The sequence below is a fragment of the Drosophila gunungcola genome, chromosome 3R (genome assembly GCF_025200985.1).
Source record: "Drosophila gunungcola strain Sukarami chromosome 3R, Dgunungcola_SK_2, whole genome shotgun sequence".
In the NCBI taxonomy this organism is placed as follows: domain Eukaryota; kingdom Metazoa; phylum Arthropoda; class Insecta; order Diptera; family Drosophilidae; genus Drosophila; species Drosophila gunungcola.
Window position 1 is genome coordinate 8,102,105 of NC_069139.1, and position 22,617 is coordinate 8,124,721.

General features: G+C 40.0%; 4 protein-coding genes and 2 long non-coding RNA genes across 6 annotated transcripts; 4 read left to right on the forward strand and 2 right to left on the reverse strand.

The window, feature by feature from the left end:
• Positions 1-3,057: 3,057 nt before the first annotated feature.
• On the forward strand, positions 3,058-4,080 carry LOC128257851 (uncharacterized). Its single transcript, XR_008267914.1, has 3 exons — positions 3,058-3,192; positions 3,561-3,651; positions 3,716-4,080. It is a non-coding gene; the product is annotated as an uncharacterized LOC128257851 (long non-coding RNA).
• Positions 4,081-12,633: 8,553 nt separating this feature from the next.
• LOC128257786 (cytochrome c1, heme protein, mitochondrial) lies at positions 12,634-14,087 on the forward strand. Its single transcript, XM_052988986.1, has 2 exons — positions 12,634-12,748; positions 12,855-14,087. Exon 2 carries the CDS (start codon positions 13,008-13,010, stop codon positions 14,037-14,039), a length of 1,032 nt encoding a protein of 343 aa, XP_052844946.1. The 5' UTR covers positions 12,634-12,748; positions 12,855-13,007; the 3' UTR covers positions 14,040-14,087.
• Positions 14,088-14,190: 103 nt separating this feature from the next.
• On the forward strand, positions 14,191-14,965 carry LOC128257795 (guanosine-3',5'-bis(diphosphate) 3'-pyrophosphohydrolase MESH1). Its single transcript, XM_052988999.1, has 3 exons — positions 14,191-14,350; positions 14,412-14,756; positions 14,813-14,965. Exons 1-3 carry the CDS (start codon positions 14,273-14,275, stop codon positions 14,927-14,929), a joined length of 540 nt encoding a protein of 179 aa, XP_052844959.1. The 5' UTR covers positions 14,191-14,272; the 3' UTR covers positions 14,930-14,965.
• Positions 14,947-16,726, reverse strand: LOC128257776 (probable phosphoserine aminotransferase). Its single transcript, XM_052988974.1, has 3 exons — positions 16,595-16,726; positions 15,393-16,069; positions 14,947-15,335 (listed from the first exon to the last, which is right to left on the reverse strand). Exons 1-3 carry the CDS (start codon positions 16,637-16,639, stop codon positions 14,963-14,965), a joined length of 1,095 nt encoding a protein of 364 aa, XP_052844934.1. The 5' UTR covers positions 16,640-16,726; the 3' UTR covers positions 14,947-14,962.
• On the forward strand, positions 15,977-17,317 carry LOC128257843 (uncharacterized). Its single transcript, XR_008267913.1, has 3 exons — positions 15,977-16,137; positions 16,538-17,174; positions 17,234-17,317. It is a non-coding gene; the product is annotated as an uncharacterized LOC128257843 (long non-coding RNA).
• Positions 17,318-18,311: 994 nt separating this feature from the next.
• LOC128257806 (putative defense protein 3) lies at positions 18,312-20,480 on the reverse strand. The gene is made up of 2 exons (XM_052989008.1): positions 19,950-20,480; positions 18,312-18,453 (listed from the first exon to the last, which is right to left on the reverse strand). Exons 1-2 carry the CDS (start codon positions 20,381-20,383, stop codon positions 18,381-18,383), a joined length of 507 nt encoding a protein of 168 aa, XP_052844968.1. The 5' UTR covers positions 20,384-20,480; the 3' UTR covers positions 18,312-18,380.
• Between the last annotated feature and the right edge of the window lie 2,137 nt (positions 20,481-22,617).

Sequence of the window (22,617 nt, forward strand, 5' to 3'; positions counted from 1 at the left end):
CTTGTAATCATCGGCAATTTAAGTTTGAAACGGGACACACACACACTGAAAAAACGCGTTTCTTTAAGTTTACTATTTGTTTATGCAATTTTCTTCAAAGTTCTGGCTTTGTTTTTTTTAAATCTCAGAAGGAGCGCGAATCGCGGGCGCAACGGCGATCTGGCAGCGCTGTGAGTGTTTTGTGTGGCGGTCAATAGTGCGCAAGGATTGGAAGTGGAGTGGAAGCCGGGCCAGAAACAACAATTGCTCGCGAGCGACGCTCTTCCTTTTATATGGCTCACGGCGCGTTCGAACGGCTCGTTTTGAGCAGCGGGAGAGCAAAGCCGCTCTCTCGCCACGATCGTAGGGTTGCCAAGGCTCTCGTATCCTGGTCACTGCTAAAGCATGTTTTTTATGGGTTAAATTAACAGGATGGTTCATTAATACCAATTTGGCTTTTTAGTAATTTGTTAATTTATTAAATAATTTAATCATATATTTCGTATCATTAATTTCTATTCTGTTGTGTTGACAACCCTTAAGCCCTGGTAATTGAACTCTGCTCACATACACACTTTTATTGCTGAGCGTGAATTTCTCTCCCCCTCTCCCGCCCTTTGTATGTGTGCAATCGTGTGTGCAAATGATACAAAGAAGAATTATATATCAAAGGCAGAGAAAAATAATGATGACGCAGTGAAAAAAATTATTAAAATAATTACAACGGCCGTCGACTCTTCGACAGCGGAGAGAGCGAGAGAGCGATCGCACCTTTTTGGTTTTTTCCCTCTTCTTGGGGTGGTTTCTTGAGGATTGGAAGTGGAGTGGAAGTGGAAAGGTTTTCCAGACAATCAAATGTCTTTCGGGTGCACTGAAATTAAACTGATATGATAATCGATTTGATAAGTTTCATTTGGATATTTTAAAGTCATGGTATTATGATCGTTTTATAACACTTTGCCAGATAAAAATGTATAAGTCGCAGGTATATGATAAAATTAAAAGATGCTCTAGTTTCCAGTAGTAGTTTATTTTTTCAATTCGTTTTTTTTTTCTGTGCAGTAAATAGTGTACAGCAACTCATACATGCGGAATTTGTTTTGTTTCCCTTTATTTTGGTATGTCAATGGCTTTGCCAAAAACTAAGAAGGGTTGTTGTCTGTCTTGGCTTTCCCCTCCCTTACGTTTACCACCCTCTTTATAAAGCGCCTGTGCAGCTGTTGCTCCCTCTTTTCTTCTTCTTCATTATATATGTAGTAGCTTGAAGAAGTTCCTTATATTTTACCTTATTTTTTGTTGTCTTGCGATCGTGTTATGCTTTTTCAGTCAAGGTGACACAGTTTTCTGCGTTCTCAATGAAATTGGCAGAAGTTGCATTTTGCATACGCGTATTTTCATTCATTTTCCGCTTCCTGTAATTGAAATTCGGCGACGTGTCTTTAATTGTCCACTGCGTGGGCGTATGTATGTACATATATGTAAATGCAAATATCTCCCGGGAATATCTTCTGTGGGGGGCATAAAGTGTCCCCCAGTTCCCATAAAAAGTCCCAATGAAAACCCTGCTCAGCACTCCACTTAAGATAGTGCTAATTGGTTGGTCTTGGAAGCGGGCTAAAACGGGCCACAATAATGGTCTTGGATCAGGTCATACGCTACCGTTTGTTCGCCACCGTTCTTCCCCCAAAAACATAAACTAATCTCGGTTCATCTGACAGACTAGAACGTCTTTATGGTCGCTGCTCTTGAATACTCACTGTGCACTGGGAAAAACTGGGCCTTAAAGAAGCCAGAATGGAAATTGGGAGATGGTAACTTCTAAAACTAATAATGTTTACAGCTGAAAACACTTTGAAATAAATATAAGTTAGAATCTAAGAAAAAATAAACAAATAATTTTGTATTATTTACGTTTGTTACAAGTATTTGTCATTATATCGATGTATATCAGTCTTTTTTGTTATTATAATACTTCTGAGAATTTAATTTTAGGCTTCAATATATAAGTTATAGCCATAGTAATTTATCCAGCTCCATAGAACTCTTATGACAACTAAATTCATCATTATAATATTTTTGAACTCTTAAACATTTTTAATGATTTAAGGTTCTTAAGGCTATTTATCAGCTTATATCAATTATAAGGCTAAACTATAGAAGCAAATAAGTTTTGAACTCTTAGATTTCTAACTGTGTATAGAGACTCCCTCCCCCAATTTTTCGCTGGCCCAATTAAACGCTCGGTTCTTCCCACAGTTGGTCTAACCCAGTTCAAAGCCCAGCCTTAGTGGAAGACCAGCTTGAAGCAAGATTGGAGCAACACCAGCTCTTGGGTAGATTACAAAAAAATCACACACGCCTGGGCTACTTGTCATTGCGAAAATTTCGAGGTGTGTAGGCAGGAGCAGCATTGACAGAGGTGTTTGAGGGGTTTTCGAAGGGGGGTTTCAAGGGGGGCTCTCGAGGAACTTATCGACGAAGAGGTGCGGATGAGGATTGGCTGTGACTGTGGCTGTGACTGTGGCTGACCCGGGCAATCTCCAGCTGGTGCTCGGACCCGTATCTCTCGCATTGTAAATGTCAGTTGTGTTTTTTAGCCATTGCCCAACTGCTACGGTGCATGGTCCATGGTCCCCATCCCCATCCCCATCTTCATTTCCATTCCCATCATCCAACCCCCATGCTAGCCCAAAACGAAAACCAAAGCCAAAACAATTCCAATCCCATTTCTAGGCCCCATCCACGTCCGATGTCCGATGTCCAACGTCCACTCACATTAAATTACATACACTCCTTTTGTTTGCAATATATTTAAATTGCTTGGCCGGCCTGTCTAAACAGTCCAAAAACAGAGAGAGGAGCGCTGAAAGAAATACGTAAAAATAAAAAAAAAAAAATAAAACATTGCCAAGAAGAAAGATCGGCCTATCCAATGGCTCAAACAAATGGCAAAGTTCAAACGAGGTTAACAGCATTTCATGCCACTTCCACTTCCATTGAAGTTGAGGCTGGATGGACTATTGAGGATGGAGCAGGGAGTTTGGTAGTTCGGCGTTGGGTGTTTGGGAGTCGGGAGCTCGAAGATCTTCAAGCTTGGAGGATGCAGGATGGAGGATGGAGGATAGAGGACAGGCCACCAAAATGGATAAAAAACTGTGCAGGCCAAAACAAAACAAACAGCAAGCCAAGAGCCATCTTAAACGACAGGCGGTGGTAACATGACCATACACCCAAAAAAATGGCTTAAAATTAAATAGGATAACATGAGTAGAAAAATAGTTATCATAAAATTTGTATAGGCTATCAAAAAACTGTAAAGTATTATTTAAAATCATTTTTATTTTGCCAGTAAAATCTTTTCACTATTCACAAAAGCCATTTAGTTAAATAAGTAAATAAAATAATTTAGTAGAAAGTTTTTAAAACTTGAAAGACTAATTTAAACTGAGTTTTGAACGGAAACAGTAATGACAGGAGGTTTAAAACTGTTAAGATCCAATTACCTCCACAAGTAATGCCACATAATTTATTATTTATTTTTATAAAATTGATCAAATTTTCTGCTGTGCAACAAACGATAGCTCAAGCACACACAGATCCAGCCCAACTTCAGATTCAGCTATGGCTACAGCTTCAGTTTGGCTCCGGCAACTGCAACTCCAATAAATAGACGTGAGCGCAAATCTGAAGCCATGGCTTCATATAAAACCTTTCTAACGATCGTTTACCTCGCTAGCTCGCTCGCAAAATGTAACAAAGGAGTTGCGCGGAAAAAAGTTGCCCAACGGGCGGTGGAGAAGGATGAGGAGGAGAAGGAGGAGGAGGAGAAGGAGGAGGAGGAGGAGGAGGTGGCCAGTCTCGATCTCGGTTTTAGACCAAGTCCAGGCCAAGCCTATGCCTAGCGCCCACTTCCTACTTGTGGCTGCACGCTGCCCATGCCGACGAAGCCTCCACTTAGAAGCTGCACCACCGAGATTTGGTTGTCGTTTGGTGCCCGTGCCCCGCTTCAATCGCTTGCCAAGCTGACTACAGTGGCTATTGACTACAAAGAATAGCACATATTTATATATCTTATCTTGTTTTAACTAAGGTATATTTGAAAAGCAGGACACATGTTCTCAAAAAAAATATTAACATTTTGATTTACAATAAAAAATTATGTTAATAAATATATTATTGGAAATATTGTTTTTAAGTTTTAAGAACTTTTTTAAAACACCAAACCAATAAAGTGATTCAAAATAGTATTATTCAGTTGCCAAAAAAGTCTTATATTTTGGTTTTCGCTTATTAATTCCTAAATTAAAATCGGAAGCTATGAACTTATTTAGGCCAGATTGAGATCATTTTAAATCTGAATTTTGTTCAAGCATGCAAATCTTTAAAATACTTGCTTAAGCGACATTAAGTGTCTTAATTTAGGTGATTTCTTGTTTTGGATGATCTATTTACGTGGATATTGGTAATTGGGTGTTGCCACTTTTTGGGGATCCCGTTTAAGCATCACCCCCTGTATGTGGTAGCTGCTGGCTAGGAGCCTAGGAGGCTGTGGAAGCTGCGTGGCTTGTGCAGCGACGTGGTCGCCGGGACCTCTGGTGCGCCTCTACGTGGCCAACAAGCCCCTTTGCATACATGTACGCCACTGGGGCCCCCGAAATATACGAAGAACGGAGCGGAGACCACCGCTCACCTAACCGAAAAAGCCAAAGAAAAAAATTAAAAAAAAAAAAAATACAAAACAGCGGAGTAAGCGAGCCGAAGAAAAGACGAGAGCAATAACCAGTTTTGTCTCCCAAAAAAGCCAAACAAATGAAGTCAAGTCGCGGCGGGGGAAAAGACAAAACCCGGCCGAAAGCAGGGGGAATGGGGCAAGAACGTAGCTCATTTTTACGAGTCACTGGCAGAAGAATTGGGAGTCGGGATTGGAGAATGGAGAATGGGGAATGGGGGTCTTAAGGGGAAGCCAGGGAAGCCAGGGCAGCAGGTCGGGTCGGGCGCTCTTCAGGCCTTAACTTTAACGTTAACGGCCATCATCAGATAGAGCATGGCCAGAAAAACTGAAAACTGAAAACTGAAAAGTGGAGAGCCCGAAGAGCAGCCAGTACAGTTCACTTGAATTGAAGTTGTGGTAAGTTAAGGCAAAGCAAAGTGAAGGCAAAACGAAGGCAAAGGCAAACGGGTATTGGTATTGAGGGAGTTGCAGAGTTTACAGAGCCATAGAGTACTGGTGCTTTTTGTTTTTGTGTCTCTGTTGTAGGAGTTTTGGCTACACAGAAGTTTAGTTACATGCTCATTACATAGATACACACACAGCCACACACACACACACACACATGGTCACTCTGCAGCCCAAAGAGATACATTGTAGACCGTATAGATACATACAATTTATGTATTGCAGATACATAGATACTCAGCTCGGATGCTGCTCTTGCTATTGCCTTTCTAAACTTCGGGCTTTTCCGATCTTTATCGTGTCGCGCAGCTCAGAGCGCAAAAAAATAAAGCCAGGCCAAAAAGAGTGCGCCGCAGAACTCCCACAAAAACAAAAAAAAAACAAAGCGGACCATTTCTTCTGCCAAAGATCTTTCTTCTCATGCATAAATTGTGAACGAAAGCAGCTCCACTGGTCTGCTTTTTTTTTTTGTCTATTTTTTTATTTTTTTTTTTCTATCCTGGCTCTCCTCCTCAGCATCATTAGTTTTGAAATTTGTATGTATTGTGGACCCGGCTCTATTGCATGTTGTTAGAGGCAGCCATTGCCGAGGATTGGATTTGATTGTGACCATGGTGGAAATGGTGGAAAAAAAACTCTTGAACTCATTCGCATTCGCATTCGCATTCGCTTTTCCCCGGCTGTCACCCTGATCTCCTCAGGTTTTCCCCCTTCCCCGTGTGTGTATGGGTAATTGTGAAAACAATTTAGACGAATTTTCCAGTTCAATTGCGCTTTTAATTTAAATTGCAGCCTGGCTTTGTTTTGTTTTCGTTTTTCGTTTTTCCTTTTCGCTTGCACTCTGCTCTGGCTTAAGCTATGGCTATGGCACAAATCAATTGTCAGTCCGTTTTGGAGTTGAAAGTTCCATGCGCGAAAATTGCCCAAGATGATCGTGATACCCACGATCTGGGGCCCAATTCGATGGACAAAAGCGCTGGGACGTCCACGTTCCACGTTAACGTCCGCCGTGGAAATGGTAAACTTTTGGACTGGGAATGTCAATTTGGTGGCAGTTCGATGGGAGTTAATTAACGATCGACCGATCGAGATGCTTGTTTGGGAATGATTTTTCAGCGATCGACGGTTGCTTAATTGATGGCATTTCGAGTGCACAAAAATACATGGGTTCGCCTGCGATGCCACATATATAATATTTTGCATTTCTTGATAGTGTGTGTCTTTATATTTTACTTTTAACGAATCAATAATAATATGTTGCCTATTATTTTAAAAACTTTTTTTAAATATTTATTTCTTTGATAGCTGTACTAGTTTAATTTATTTATAACTATTTAAAACTAGCACTCATTAAATCATTTGACCATTTATTTTATGATCTTCTCTAATTTAGGTCACACCTATCTTAAATTAGTGTTGTAAAAACAGATCGTTAGCTTAAAGATCAATACCTTGTTGATGGCCAAGTACTTCACGATGTGATCGTTAAGAGCCCAACACACTAGAATTATCTCTCAATAATAGTTTGCGCTAGTTTTCCAAATATCTTTTTGATCGCTTAAGCCATTCTGCGGATCATGACTCATAAATCTGGTAAACGATCGCCGGCCTGATCTCTTTCAGCGCTCAAAAAACATTCTCTGCCCTGCCAGCTTGATGGCTCCACCATTTTCTATTTGTAGAATGTAACAATCATTGATGACTGTTTAATAGGCAAACATTTCGGAGTACTCGAGTTCCGTGGAGCATCGAGCTCCCTGGTACTTATTGACCACTTGAGGCCTTTCACCGCTGCCAGCTGGAGTTGGGCCATTCTGCTGGCGATTCGGCTATTTCTCCAGATGGAGCATAAACCGAAACCCAAACACAAATCCAAACCCAAGCCCAATCCTCAGCTGTAAACCGAAACTGCACCCGAAACCGAGATTCGACTTCGCGTTGACTTGGTTTCGTTTCGTTTCCAGAACATTAGGCCTACGAACAACTCAAATCGCCTGCTGCTAAATTTCACTGTTTATTTCTTGTGCTCCGGCTGAAATTAAAAGACTATAAACAATCGTGAGAATGGCACTTGAACATGTTCAAAACTATAATGGCCTACAACGAAATGTGCAAGAGAAGCCGCAACCGAAGCTTGGAACGGGTAGGGGGTAACGAAAATGCACTGGGAGAAATAAGTGCAATATGTATAAATAAGTATTTAAATAAACTGATATAATCATTATATTACAAGTTTAAATAAATTCATAAATAATTTAAATATTAAGAATTAGTATTATTAACGTGAAGTAACTTAAGATTTTTAAATTTTTGTAATTAAAATTTTTTTTTAGGCTTGCTCCGATTTAAAGCCAATTTCGGAATCAACTTTAATTTACAAAATTGTCCTTGGGGCACAGTTATAAATAACATATGTTATGTATTATTATATATGCGCTATGTATGATCGATGTCCCAAGTCACCGTTTCTCTAAGTCAATTTCAGTTTTATTGGTCATAAACATGGTTAATACATGAGCATTATATGTATTGAATTTTGTTACCTAATGCGTTTTATGAAAAAAGTGGTTTATGTCCTCATATGAGTACAATTTACCCCCTTTATTGTAAGGTCTCAGACGTTAATACAAGTATAAAAATAATCCAAAAGAGACCATTACTTTGAACTATAAAAATTCAATTTATTATTCAGATTTATAGTTTTTCTCTATGTAGCACAGAGAGCATACAAAGCCAACAAACGGAGCGAGCCATGGACAAGCGGCTAAATGAACAGACAGTCAATCAACTTTTAGTAAACAGCACCGGCCAAGACAACTATGGCAACAACAATGATGACTGGTGCTGTAGCTGTAGTGCTGTAGTGCTGTAGTTGTGCGCTTATGACTGGGACTGTCGATGACGATGACGTTGGCTTCAAAGAGAAAAGCGCGGGCTCGGCTCAAGCGAAACGATCACGAGCCGCGGATTGGTTGGTATTGGATGGGTAAGATCGGTCAGATCGGTCTTGACCAAGATGATTTAAGCAGAGCACTGAGAAAACTATTACGAAATGATCAAAGCAGCAAAGCAGCTATAACAGAATCAAACCAGGCAAAGACCAAGACGATGGCTTTAGCTATAGCGGACTGATCTTACCGAACAACGATGGCGATGGCTGTGTGCTATTGCGATCGTATCGTATCGGATTGGATCGGTTCGAGACTCGATTACAATAATTACAATCGGCTACGCGCGATTCACCAAATCACAGCAACAACAAAGACAGTGTGGCCTCCATCGCACAGATTCGAATACATTATCTGCACTACAGATTCTAAGGGGCGTTTCTTTACTGGGGATTTTAGTAGTTTTTTTTTAATCTCGTGTAAAACTTAAAAGCTTAAATATTTTTTAAAAATTTTTACTGACTGAACTTTGTGTCTTGTATTACTTAGCTCCAAATTTTGGATGTAAACTAATTCTTTGCCTACCAAAAAAATGGTTATTCCTCTGTGGATACAATTACACTAGCATGTCTAATATCTTACTTTAAAATAATGTGTTCCTTAGATGAATTTATTAATGAGTACATTAAGGATGGATAATTTTTGAAGTTCAAAATTAATTCCAAAATTAGGCTCACTTTAGTGACAAATTTAAAAGAACGAATTTAAAAAAATATTTACAAAGTATTTTAAACCCCTTAAGGAGCTCTAGTTTTTAGAGTCCGACTTAAGGGGGCTCCACTGTATTACGTGCACATAAACAGTCTTTATAAGAAATTGAAGTCAAGAAGCAGAATTAAAACAAAACTCATCAACATCAACGGGCACACACACGCAAAGCCGTCAATTGACGCGATTGTGTGTATGTGGGTTTGGGGAGAGAAGAAAGGCAAAGACAAGGGGGGAGAAGGAGAAGGTATGAGAAGAAGAATCAAGAGGAGAACCGAGAGGAGACAGGGATCCATCTTCTAGGCTCCATTTGGCAAAGCGAATCGGGCAGAACGAGAAATTGAAAAGACAGTTACAACCTCATAATGATGTTGGCATCTCCTCACTCCCCTTGTCTTTCTCCCCATATACCCACCAGCTATCTGTATCTTTCCCCATGCCTTTACTCTTGGTGACTGACGACTGCGAAAAAGTTTACAAAATCCACAACAAAACCGCATGCTACACATAAACACAACATGACCGCACACACAGATACACCTTACCCATACACGCTCACGAATCGTGATGTTGTTGTATATAAGGGGAGCATAGCTTTTTTTTTTTGTTTTTGCAAAATTGAGTGGTAAATGGGCAGCGAGAATGAGAACCTGATAGACTCGGAGAGAGAGACTGGGACTTCCTCTCTCGCATGCGATTTTTGTATGCGTTCAACGGTAGCTGCGCACGCGTTAAAACGATCTTTCAGATACGTCATAAAATAAAGATGTTCATCATGAACAAAGAGATTCGGTCATTCAATGCACTCGTCTGTTGAATATCAGATTATTTTTTTTAACTTAATGAAGCAGCGTAAGGTTTATTCGATAGCAGACTTGGTAAAAAAAGGAGACATTTTTAGCGCCTCAATCTATGCTTTTAATAACAATCTTTACTCCTGTCTACAACCTCGACGATGTAAATGTTAAGTTTTTATTTATTGTTTTATTTTTAGAAAAATATTTGTTTTAAGCTGTGTATTTTTTCATTTCGTGGATCTACAAGACGCTTTTATTACGGTTATATTGAACTTAAATTAAATTATATTGAACTTAAATTATTTTAATTGTAGCATACATAACTCGCATAATCGTTTCCGTTTGCTAAATCTAAGCCAGGCCTCACGAGCGTTGACCAGCACTGCGGCAGATGCAACTGCAATTGCATTCACTTCTGGTCAAAAGGCGCAACTCACACAGATACTATGGCCAACACACACACCGATGCAGTGCCCCCGCACTCACACACACACACACAAATGCAACACACACCTACGTGGCATCGGTGGCAAAGATGCAAGATGCATTCGCGTTGCAACTGGCTTTTGGTCTATAATTCTTGTTTCTGGTTTTCGTGCTGCCAAGATAAGGAGTGGGACATGGCCAGCACAGCACAGCACAGCAAAGCACAGCACAGCCTCATCGTTATTACGATCCTCTGGCATCACCATCATCATCATCATCATCATCATCTTTACTGGTAGAAGAGGCCACAGGAAACTGCAGCAGCATGGCGCTTTGTCTCCCAAAGGAAGCGGACCAGTAATATTTACATTTATTGCTAAATTATGCACACTTTTTTTGTGCCGTATTCAGGTATTTTTATTTGCAGGCCCATCTTTTTCACGAATAATTATTCAGTTGATGATAAGTCATATCTCTTGCATTTTTCATCTGATTTAGACAAAGATGGGCTTTGGCTTTGTATTTAACGCTGAAGTCGAAAATATGTATTTTAGATACCTTTCAGTATACATAAAAATATAATACAAAAGTTAACTTTTGTTCCATCCATATTATCAAATATTTTATATTATGCATGCAAAAATTTGACACTATCGTTTAGATAGCAATTTGAAAATAATATTAATCTTGGATTATAACAACTCTGCAAGAATATAAGCCTCCTTTTTTTTTTGGACTTTTAAAAATTGTATTCAATTTAATAAGAGCCGTCTTTGAAAAATTGATATGTACCCAAAAGTAATAATGTGAAATTGTTTATGGACATTTATATGTTTTTTAATCATTTTCCTGTCCAGGCTTTTTAACACTACAGAAATTGAGCAATCATCGCTGGTTTGTTTTCTACTTAAATGTAAACAACGCCATTTATTAATGAGTTTGTAATTTGAATAAAATTCATGACGTGAGCCCATTTCTATGGGGTCGCAGCACAGCACAATCTCTGCGGTTTTCCACGGTGAAAAGCGCTGCGATTGCTACTAATGGCCGGAGATTTTCATGGAAAGTTGGTGCGGTTGGCTGTTGCTGCTTTTTCTTGCTTATGAAAATTTCACGCCAGTCGAAAAGAATTATTAATTGCGCAGCGGCAACTGGAACAACAAAAACAACATCAGCCACCACCGCAGAAGACAACAACAACATAAGCAACAACAACAACAACATAAGCAACAACAACATCAACTAACAACTAAAGCAACAACAGCCGCACACAAATTTCAAAAGTGGGAATTATGCATCGCTGCGCAGAAGCAGAACTCTAAAAACGCACATAGGAAAAAATCCGAGGGTATTTTTGTATTTTTGTATCTGTATTTGTATCTGTATCTGTGTGTCTGTAAGCGCGTGTAAAATATGGTAAACATGGAAATACGTAATAACTGAAAAAAAGCAACAGCAATAGCAGCAGCAGCAGAAAACATTGTAACAAAAAAGGGAAATATAAAATCAGGTACAAATTTTCACCAAAAACAGAAAAAAAAAGTTTACATCGCCTACTCTGCCGACGTCGGCCGTTGCATTATCATTATTGGTTGCCATGGGCGTACAGAGGGGGATTTACTATATATGTTCTAGCTATAAGTTACATTAAACAGATCTATTCAACTTTTACGCACTTTAGCCAACCAGATATATTTAACAAAGTTTTTATAAAAAAAAGATTTATTTCTACCAAATTCTATTAATATATAAAATATAAAATAACATTAGAATCTTATATCTAGTTTAAATTTAGTTTTTTTTTTTTTTTAATATATCAGTTAGAACTCTAAACTAATCAGAGGTAATCAAAGTATAGAGTATCTTTTAGGGCTGTGCGCATTATAAACATAATTTGTGCAATAAAAAGATGTAATTAAAGGTATAATTTTCTATTACCATTATTTACCATGTTTTGTGATCCCCTTGAAATACTACGAAGTTCACGCCCATGTTTCTTGGCTATGGAAAAGCTGGCTTGGGCCTGACTTTGACGATTTCGTGGTCACACAGTGTGAAGAATGGCTAGGAAATATTGTATGCACCGTTGTTTGGTGGGCTGTTACAGATTTACAGATTACTGCGCCAGATAACAAATGAAAGTGCCCTGGCATTTGATTTTTTTTTTCGGTTTTTTTTTCAGTTGCTCCGCTCGTTGGGCAGGAAAAAAAAAACCAAGAAGGAGGCGATGGTTACAACAATAGAAAGAAAAACGTTGACTCAACCTTTTAGCTGTAAAGAATAACAGCATTTTGGGTGGGTTTTGGTTTACATATGCTTTATGGGGAAAGATGGTAGATAAGGAACTGACTGATCTGGTCTTAACGTGGAAGAAAGTCGGGCTTAAGATTTAAAGGCATCCTGGGCGCTTTGAACTCCGGCCAACGTATGTAGTTCTTATGCCAGTGATTTATTTCTAAGATTGTAAAACTAGCTATTAAGATCCGAACGACGATTTTTGTCTTCTAAAGCAATACTTATTCCAAAAGGCACCTTAAATGCACAATCTAATTATTAATTATTTTTTGTAAGATTGATTTTTGCTCTGGTATACTTTGTAGAATATGTCACTTAAAAATCTTTTACACATTTCAATATTTCCCTAACATTTACATATTTTTCCCGAAATGATGATTTTTCACCATCAAAAGACCAAGTCAACTGTTTTGCCATAAGTGAGTAGCAATGGTTCTGTGGACTTTTCGCAGCCGTAGTCCATCTTTGTTTTTATTACAATTCTATGCTGTATTCTACATCTATTTTTGTTATTATTTATTTCAGGTAATTGTATTTATGTAATTTCGCCAGTATATACGCCACGTGGTGACAACCCTGGTCATTGAACTTTTGCAACACTGATTACGCTGACATTTTCATAGGAAAGTGATACTTGTCATTTGGAAAAAAAAAAGCTTAGAGAAATATCCGACCGAAATGGCTAATAAATTCCGGAATCTGAGCGGCAAACTGTTCCAGCTGGCCCATGGCAGCTTCAACCGGACATCGGTGCGTCCGCGGATGAGTTTTCCGGGCGGCGGCTTTTCCGGTCGACATTCTTCCAAGTGGCTGGGGGCCCTGGGAGCCCTAACTGGAGCTGCTGGACTCTTGATTTACGCCCTGGAGAGCAGTGTGGATGCCTCCTCGGACTGTGTGCATCCGCCGCATCAGCACTGGAACCACACTGGCCTGCTGGCCGCCTTGGACAAGGAGAGCGTGCGTCGCGGATACTTTGTGTACAAGGAGGTGTGCGCCTCCTGTCATTCCTTGCAGTACATGGCCTATCGCAATCTGGTCGGCGTCTGTATGACGGAATCGGAGGCCAAGGCGGAGGCGGAGGCCATAACCGTGCGAGATGGGCCGAATGATGAGGGCGAGTACTTCGATCGTCCGGGCAAGCTATCCGATCATTTTCCGGCTCCCTATGCCAACGAGGAGGCAGCCCGTTCGGCCAACAATGGCTCCTATCCGCCGGATCTCAGCTATATAGTGTCGGCTCGCAAGGGTGGCGAGGATTATGTGTTTGCCCTGCTCACCGGATATTGTGATCCTCCGGCGGGCTTTGCTCTGCGCGAGGGGCTGTACTTCAATCCGTACTTCTCCGGCGGAGCCATTGCCATGGCCAAAGCGGTGGACAATGAGGTGATCACCTTCGAGGATGCCGATGTGCCGGCCTCGGCTGCCCAGATCGCCAAGGATGTGTGCGTCTTCCTCAAGTGGACTTCGGAACCGGAGTCGGATGAACGCCGCCTGCTGCTCATCAAGGTTACGCTCATTTCGGCCTTCTTGATCGGCATTTCCTACTACATCAAGCGTTTCAAGTGGTCCTCGCTAAAGTCTCGCAAGATCTTCTTTATTCCCGAACTGGAGGCTCAGGCCAAGAAGGAAGCGGAGCAGGCCGCCGAAGCCTTGTCCAAGGCCAAGGAGCAGGAGTGCAACAAGTGCGAGAACCAGAACGAAAAGAAGTAATAATCTTTGGTGTAGACCCAAATAAAGGCTTTTGAATTTACAAATTAATCGCGCTCTATTGTTATCGTTATGTTATCGATATGTGGTTCAGAGCTGCAGTAGCAGTACTATAAACAAATAACATATGTTCTGTTATTGCCGGTCTGTTATGTAAAAACAGCTGTTCTATTAAATGCGTAAACAAAGTTAACGCGGCGTAAATTACAAATAATTAATTATTTAGCTTGTTTGTAATGGCAACTTGTCCATCACGGAAATTTATGGAGTGTCTGCAGTATGCGGCTTTTAAACACCGCGAACAGCGACGCAAGGTAAGCCCAATTTTACCCAATTAAAAGGCAAAACTATCTGATTGGTTTCCTTTTTTTTAAGGATCCCAAGGAAACCCCCTATGTAAATCATGTGATAAATGTGAGCACTATTCTTTCCGTGGAGGCCGGCATCACGGATGAGGCAATTCTTATGGCTGCCCTTCTGCACGATGTGGTCGAGGATACGGATGCAACGTTTGAGGATGTGGAGAAACTATTTGGACCGGATGTTTGTGGCTTAGTTCGCGAGATTACCGACGATAAGTCATTGGAGAAACAGGAACGCAAGCGTCTACAAATAGTTAAAGCGGCTACAAGCAGCTGCAGGGCAAAACTAATAAAACTGGCCGACAAGCTAGATAACCTGAGGGATCTGCAGATCAACACGCCAACAGGATGGACAGAGGTGGGTTGACATACCGCTTAAAAGTCTTCTCTAAAACCTATCCCCCTTCTTTTCAGGAACGTCGCGAGCAGTACTTCATTTGGGCCAAACAGGTGGTGGACAATCTGCGCGGTACGAATGCTAATTTGGAACTTAATCTAGACGACATATTCCGCCAGCGAGGTCTCTTGTAAACTCAAAACCCAACCAATTACAAAGGAACAATCTTAGTTTTTATTGTTTTTGTAAAAGGCCAGCATGAGATTGGCCAACTGCTGGGTCTCCTCCAGCGTAACCGCATTGTAGAGGGATGCACGAATGCCGCCAACCGAGCGATGACCCTTCAACTGAATCATGCCCTCCGCCTCGGCCTTGGTCAGGAACTCCTTCTCCAGCGCATCATCCCCGCTGGCACTGCCAATCCGAAAGGGCACATTCATCCTCGAACGCACATTTGCAGTCAATGGGCAGTAGAAGAAACCATTTGACTGCTCAATGGTATCGTAAATAAGCTTTGACTTGGCCGCAGCCAGCTTGGCCATGCCAGCGACGCCTCCATTTCGCTTGATCCACTTGAAGACCAAGCCCATTACATAGATGCTGCAGGAAAGAACATTTAACAAGGGTTTTTCAAAATTCGAAGCTATTTGTACCCACCCAAAAGTCGGCGGAGTGTTCAGCAGCGAGCTGTTCTTGTCCATCAGCTCAAAGTTCAGGATGGAGGGCGTGATCTTGAGATGTTTGCCTATCAAGTCCTCCCTGACAATGATCACCGTGACGCCGGCTGGTCCAACATTCTTCTGGGCTCCCGCATAGATCACGCCAAACTTGGAGACATCCACGGGTCGCGACAGGAAATTGGAGGACATATCAGCCACCAGTGGAACACCCGCTGGGACCTCGGGCACAAAGTCAAACTCCACACCCTCTACGGTTTCATTGTCGCAATAGTAGACATACGAGGCCTTGGGATCCAGTTTCCAAGTGTCCTGACGCGGAACGGATGTATATTTGGCCAGCTTTGGGAACACAGTGTTCACATTGCCATACTGAGCCGCCTCCTTGGCCGCCTTGGAGGACCAGGAACCGGTGATTACATAATCGGCAGTGCCAGTTTTCCCAATTAAATTCATTGCCACCGCTGCAAACTGTCCTGTGCCACCGCCTTGCATCAGCAGGATCTTGTAGTTGCTGGGCACGTTCAGGAGGTCTCGAAGATCGTTGATGGCCGCCTCCTGGATTTTGGCATAGTTGCTGGAACGATGGGACATCTCCATGACCGAGATGCCGCTGCCATTGCAATTGAGCAGGTTATCCTGCACTTCTTTAAGGACCTGCAAATGTTGGAGATGGTTAACATGAGTACATATTATATAGAGGGTCAATCAACTATAGAACTAAGGTAATAGATCTGAAATAATAGCTCTATATACAGGCTTTAAAAAAAAATAGACAAATATTTGATCAGCACTTCGATTATAATTGTAAAAGTAAGATTTTTGTATAAGGATGTTATTGCCTTTGCAATATATAGTGATTAAAACAGGGACAAAAGTAAAAAGTATTTATTTTGCACATTTATAAAAATAGTAAGCATTAACTTTTGTATCGTTGATATCTCGACAATGGATGCATGGTGATCAAATTTGTATATTTTATGTTGTCCCAAAAGCTCTCTCATTAAAATAAAAGCAATATGCAAGCAATTGAAAATTGTGCATGTACATATAATAGCGAACAAGTTACTGTAATAACCTTCTATTATTCAGAATAATTAATAAAAATGTATTCTAATATTACAGATGGGCACGTCACGTGTTAATTCAAAGTGTTGCAGTAATCCAACTAATTTTACTGACCTCTTCGGGCAACTTGGCTGGACCGGCGGCGAAATTGATAACCATGTTGATGTTGTGGAGCGTCTGCGATCTGTGAACCTCTCCGGGAAGCCGCTAAGTGTTAACTAAAGTGTTGAGCAGCCAGTGTATTCGCAATCGCTGATAAACGAGACGAAGGCAGCGGAAAGAACAGCAACAAGTCGCTGGGCGGTAAACAAAACGCATGCTGAAAAACATACTGAAACTCGCCCGACTGGACAACGAACTTGCTTCGCTCAGGAGCGGAAGACTCCCAAAGAGGGCATCTCACCTCAAGCCCCCGACTGTGGAATCCGCTCCTGAACCACCAACGAAGCCAGACAAAGACCGGCGGTGCGGCGAATTCGATCAAAACAAGTCGGCAAACCGCAGGGCGACTATATTCGCAAATATACAAATGTACTTATGTACATATACGCACGAAAACAAAATGCTACCCAAGCCCCCCGTTTTACCCCTTTTTCCCCAATCTGCGTGGGTTGCCATGCACTTTTCGATGGCATGACAATAACAACCGAACGACTGAGTTGACGACCGAGTAAACAAGCTTCAAGCAAAATATGTGAGTGCATTTGTACAGTCAAGCCCCAACATGTGCTAAAATTTTCTTTTTTTTTTCAGATTTCAAGAGAAGTTTTGGCCTAACATTACACTTATCAACTTATCAACAAGCATTTGTGGAAATAACTTATATTTGGTAAGAATGTTAGGATGTCTATATTAAAATATATAACAAAATAAATAATAAGTTATTTATGTTCCCAAAATATTTTTAGACTTCAAAAAACATAAAAGTCAATAATATGTTTAATGTACAATTTTTAAAAATTATCATTCTAAACTCTTAATATAAAAAGTGGACAAGTTTTTAGTCCTCATCTATATTCAATTTTCTTTAAAAAAATATTATTTTCGATTAATTTCATAAAATTCAATAATAGTTCTAATATTTTTTTGGTTTGACTGGGTAACAAAAAAAAAACTTCTATAATTATCCCTAAATTTAAATTTCTGTTGCGGCTCTCAAACAAGTTTTCACAACTGGAAAATATTGTCTTAAATCCAAAACCTCTACCAATCTAGAATTCTGAGAACACATTTATAACTGCCCATATCTGCTTTTGATTCCTTATCCCCTTCGTCCGATTAGAAGCGATTGTAACAGGGCAATCAGAAGTGCTCAGACCTATGCTACGAATTCTTATCTTGGCCTACGTCTTGGCCAAATTCGGTGACCGTCTAATTACTTTATAACCACCGCCGCTTCCGCTGCCTTGCACAGCCGGCATGAAAGGTGCTTAAAGTTTCCAATTTACTCGAACGCCCAAAACGAATTTCCAATGAGAAGCTGGACAACGTGTCTGGAAACCCAAACGTGCTCGGCTCGTGCGTTTGATTTTGGTCTAAGAGTGGGCGGTTGTGGGTGTTGCCGGGGTGTAAGTGGGTGTTGGTGGGTGTTGGTGGGTTTTTGTGTGTGTTTTAGATGCTTGTGGGTGTTTGTGGGGTACTGAGTATAACGCTGGGCGGTGGGAACTGGTTCGCTTGCTCGGATGTGGGCTGGTCATTCATAAACGTTAAGCCAAAAAGTCAATAATTTTGCCCTGTAATGTTGATTGCACAGCTCAATGGGGCGCTTTCGGCTCCAAGACGTCCGAATGCTATTTGAGAAATCTTCAAACAACAATTTCGTTTTGACTAATTAGGGTTTTTAAGATTTATTTGCCCGGCGTTGGGTACAGCTGCCTTATAAATAAGTACATAATTTCTGTTATTGCGGCTCCGCCTGCACTTTGTTAACGATGTCGCTCCAAAAGGTTCCGTACTCCTGTAGCACAGTGCCCCTGCAAAAGAAAAATGAAAATGTAAATGTAAAATCCGCCATTAGGCAAGTCATGATTGTTTTTAATTTATACGGCAAGATTGCATGCGATGTGTAGCTGCGGCTATAAATAGGTAATAATTAATGATTCGGCAATTTCAGGAGATGATATTTTAGGTAAGACAACACTGGACTGCATAAGTTAAATGTTGATTGAGGGGATTTCAAAAAGAAGTGTTTTTATGACAGTAATTTGAATTTTCCACATAAAAAAGTTGTTTAGATATTTGAGTAATAATTTTATTCGTTAGGTTCCTTCAACTGAACTTTTTATTTACGATTAGCAAGACAATACTATTACATTTTTAAAAATACGTTAATTTATGTATGCTAAACCCTTGCTTAACAATTTTCACAGTTAAAATTTCTATTTTTAATTACCAACTATAATTCCTTTAAAGTGTTTAACATAGTCTGACTTTCCTTAAGAAAAATATTGATTTATGTTCAGGAACTAAAGTTTATGCAAAATAAGTTTCCCAACTTTCATTGTCTGTTTTTGATTAATTCTCATATTTGCATACTTTCGTTTGGTAAAATGATAAATGGTACAAGTGTCCGAACTGAAACTTCTGTGTGGCTTAATTCACAGTTGGCACTCCTTTTTGTTGGCCAGTGTTAACTGCTGACAATGTTGCTGTTGCCGCACAAAAAGCATTGACAACTTTTCTTCGACTCTTTGACGTTGTCAGTGCGTGGCGTCTTTTGCTGTTTGATGCCTTTTTTTGTGGACGAATGATTGGGAGACTCTTTTCGCCTGGCTCTTTCCAAATAATCAATTACATAATGCCTTTTTTGTGCGATTATCCGGCAAGTTTTTGTCGGCCTGACAATTATGCGCACATTACATTATGTGGGTCAACGTGGCGTATGATTAATGAATCCCTTCACGACCCACGGTGATGGGAGTACGGCTTATACTACTTCTACTGCCGCTTCTGATGATAATGATGATTGTTATTATGATGGTGACGGGCGATAGAAGACACGTACTGTATTTGTACGAAGCCAGTTTTGATAAAGTGTTTCATTGAAACTGCCAAAAAATGGGTGTTAAACACCATTTTATTAAATTAACTTACTCTTGAAAATGTACCTTGAGTTTTGATGAAGTTCACATGGCTTTAAGGCGGACATTAATCAACTCTTGAATTATATGTTATTACTTATTTAAACTAGGAAACTTAATTAGTTTTTTAAATATTGTTTTTAAGCCTTTTTTGATTTACATTTTTAATAAAATGAAGCAAATTAGAAATTACCATGGTATTCTACGAGCGGGTTAATAAAAAGTATTTTAATAGCCTTATTAAATTATGAACAAATATACTTTTTTTTGGGTCAACACTTGGTCTTTCAAATAAAGAATTTAGCTCTTTTTATGGCTGACAGAGAGGGTGTAGCTTAGTTTCCACACTTAAGCTTTAGTTTTCATTTTATTTTCAATTCTAGACTTACGTGAAGTATACATTGCCCCTCTTGTTCTGCGGAGCCTTCCAGATCAGCTTGGCGCCCAGCTTGTCCCGATTGTCCGAGTGCGTGATGGCCGAGCACTCCGGAATGGTCTTGGTATTCTCGCTCTGCACCCACTCCCCGATCCACTCGTTCGAGTTGGAATCCCGTGCCTGCAGGAAGAATCCCCGGAAGACGGTGCTCTGGTGCGAGTGCGGATATATCACAACCGATATCTGCTGACCGGGGTGATATGTCTGGGTGTCGGCCACCACCTCGAAGGGATTGGAGTGAGCCGGCTGACTCCTGGCCTTGCCATGGTTCGGTTGATTGGCCCTCTGTTTCACACACGTGTCCGCCGGAGCGCCATCCGGAAAGGCACAGGCAGTGCCCATCAGGAGGAGCAGCTGTAGGGGTATCCACATCAATTGATCCTTCATGACTGCAATTTCGATTTGCTGATCGTGGGAAAATACGCGCGCGCTCGGCTAATCTAACGGCAAAACTCGGCTCGCGGCCGCCATCGCCGGCCGTTTATAAAGCCACGCCGCAATGCCAAATGCTTCGCTGCCGCCAAAGACATGGACATGGGCGTTCAAAACTGAGAGATAAACACAGTTGAGGACAGAATAATAGCTTTCTAATGATAAAAATATATTTAACCAAAAGTAAACAATTTATTGTATTATTTATAAATTTAATTTGTGTTCATTTAAATTTAAAAGAAAGAATATAATCTTATAACTTTTTTTTAGCCTACCATCTCCTCGAAAAAACAAGTTTCTTATACTTTCCAAAAAAAATTTTTATGGTTATCAAGATTAGTTAAAATATTTTTGAGCTTGAGTCCAGCCCAACTATTTTGATTATAAAAATAATAATAATAATAATAATTTTGAACCTTGGCTTTAGTTAATTTAATTAAACAACCGGGTTGAATGGAATCTTTGATTTTTTTATGGGCACAAATCGTTGAATATAATTGCAATCTACTTTAATTAAAACTCCTCATTTTTGTGTGTTTATTTTTAAAGAATAAATATATGAAGAAGATACATCAATGGCAGTTACTCTATGGCTGGCTAGCTAGTGGGTCGTAAGTCGTGAATCATTAATGATTTATTTCGACTAATTTATGGTCAGTTCTGCTGCTGCTATTAAACTAACCGCAAACGTTCATCGGCGCTCAGCTAGTTGTGGGCAACCAGTTTTTAATGATCAAAAAGCAAATAGCCAAAACATAGTTCCTTTCCTGCACCGTGATCCAAACTGGGTCACACATTAGTCCCTCCCCTGAGTCGCCGATTCGGATTCGGTGTTGAAGTCTAGCTCTAGCCTTAGCTCTAGCTCTAAGTGCTCCATTGCGAAATTCTATGCTTCTAATCGCTGAAAATGTTGCCTGTGTTGTGCTGTTTCGTCGTTTGTTTATTTTGCGCCTTTTCAGTGCATTTTTCAGCGCGTTTTAATGTTTTAATTGACAGGCAGCCGCCGTTGGCGTTGATTTCGCTGAATTGAGTTGGTTTTCGTTGGGGTTTATTTCTCAGTTTTTTGTTTCTGGGGGCTTGCGTTTTCCTCTTTTGATTCCGCTGCGTTTCGCATTTCGCAGTTGCAGGCGGTGGTTTCCTTTCTGGGCTCCACCAACGCTGTTTCTCGCTGGAAAATGGTTTTCCTTATTTTTTTTTCAGACTTAATTTATTTTTAGCTGGTTAGATAATATTCATAAATCATTTATTTGACAAAACAAAATGCGAAATGTTTTTAGAATAATCTACATTTTATTTGTTATGTATCTTTATCGTATAAATTTGACTTACAACTTAACAATTAATATATAATAATAGGAAAATGAAACCAATTTTATATTAACACTGGCAATAAATAATTTTTTGTTGCTTAAATAATAGTATTATATTAAATAAAGTTTGATTCTAATTAAATTGCTTATCTATAATCAATAATATCTATAATAATCTATAATAATAATCTATAATTTAAATAACTAAGCAAACAATAAGCGTTAATACTGCTTGAAGACTAAACAACATATTTGATAAAGAGACCAATTCGTTTCTTATCACTTTAATAAGTTTTTTGTTTACCTACCTGTTTATGCACTTCAAACAGCTTACCAAATGGCATACAAAATTTTAATTTTATATTTGTAAAAATAAACCAAAACCGTTTCTGGCCAAAACACGGTATTATTGCTTAGATATTGCCCCTCGAAAACACGCAAACACACTTTGAGCAAACACAATTTACAACTCGTTTCATTAATTAAAATGTTCGGTTAAATATTTAAATTGAAAATGCCAAAATCAGCAACTTTTGTGTGCGCAAAGTTAAATTGTTTACTTTTTAGGAAAAGTGTTTGCTCAAAACTGCGGTAAATATAATTTTAGATTGCAGATTGCCAGAGTACAAAGAGTGCTGAACTCTACAATTGGGTATTGCCTTTTATTTGCATCTCTTGTAAGCCGCACTGCAAAAGGTCAGTTAACTCGAGGAGCTTAACCGAAAGACGGGGCTGGCCGAAAGGACATGTCATTCATTATGGATGCGGCGAATGCGAACTTTCGACTCCCTGGACTGGGCAGCAGCGTCCCGAAAATATTCGGCCATTGAAAATGACATTTGCGCCACATCAGGCCAGGTCCTGTAAAAAAAAAACACA

Bases quoted from the DNA above. Each gene is read 5' to 3' on its own strand.
- LOC128257786 (XM_052988986.1), top strand. From the start codon at position 13,008: ATGGCTAATAAATTCCGGAATCTGAGCGGCAAACTGTTCCAGCTGGCC.
- LOC128257795 (XM_052988999.1), top strand. From the start codon at position 14,273: ATGGCAACTTGTCCATCACGGAAATTTATGGAGTGTCTGCAGTATGCG. The intron at 14,351-14,411 runs GTAAGCCCAATT...CTTTTTTTTAAG, and splicing joins ACCGCGAACAGCGACGCAAG to GATCCCAAGGAAACCCCCTA. The intron at 14,757-14,812 runs GTGGGTTGACAT...CCTTCTTTTCAG, and splicing joins CGCCAACAGGATGGACAGAG to GAACGTCGCGAGCAGTACTT.
- LOC128257776 (XM_052988974.1), bottom strand. From the start codon at position 16,639: ATGGTTATCAATTTCGCCGCCGGTCCAGCCAAGTTGCCCGAAGAG. The intron at 16,070-16,594 runs GTCAGTAAAATT...CAACATTTGCAG, and splicing joins CAGCCAAGTTGCCCGAAGAG to GTCCTTAAAGAAGTGCAGGA. The intron at 15,336-15,392 runs GTGGGTACAAAT...TCTTTCCTGCAG, and splicing joins AACACTCCGCCGACTTTTGG to CATCTATGTAATGGGCTTGG.
- LOC128257806 (XM_052989008.1), bottom strand. From the start codon at position 20,383: ATGAAGGATCAATTGATGTGGATACCCCTACAGCTGCTCCTCCTGATG. The intron at 18,454-19,949 runs GTAAGTCTAGAA...TTTCTTTTGCAG, and splicing joins AGGGGCAATGTATACTTCAC to GGGCACTGTGCTACAGGAGT.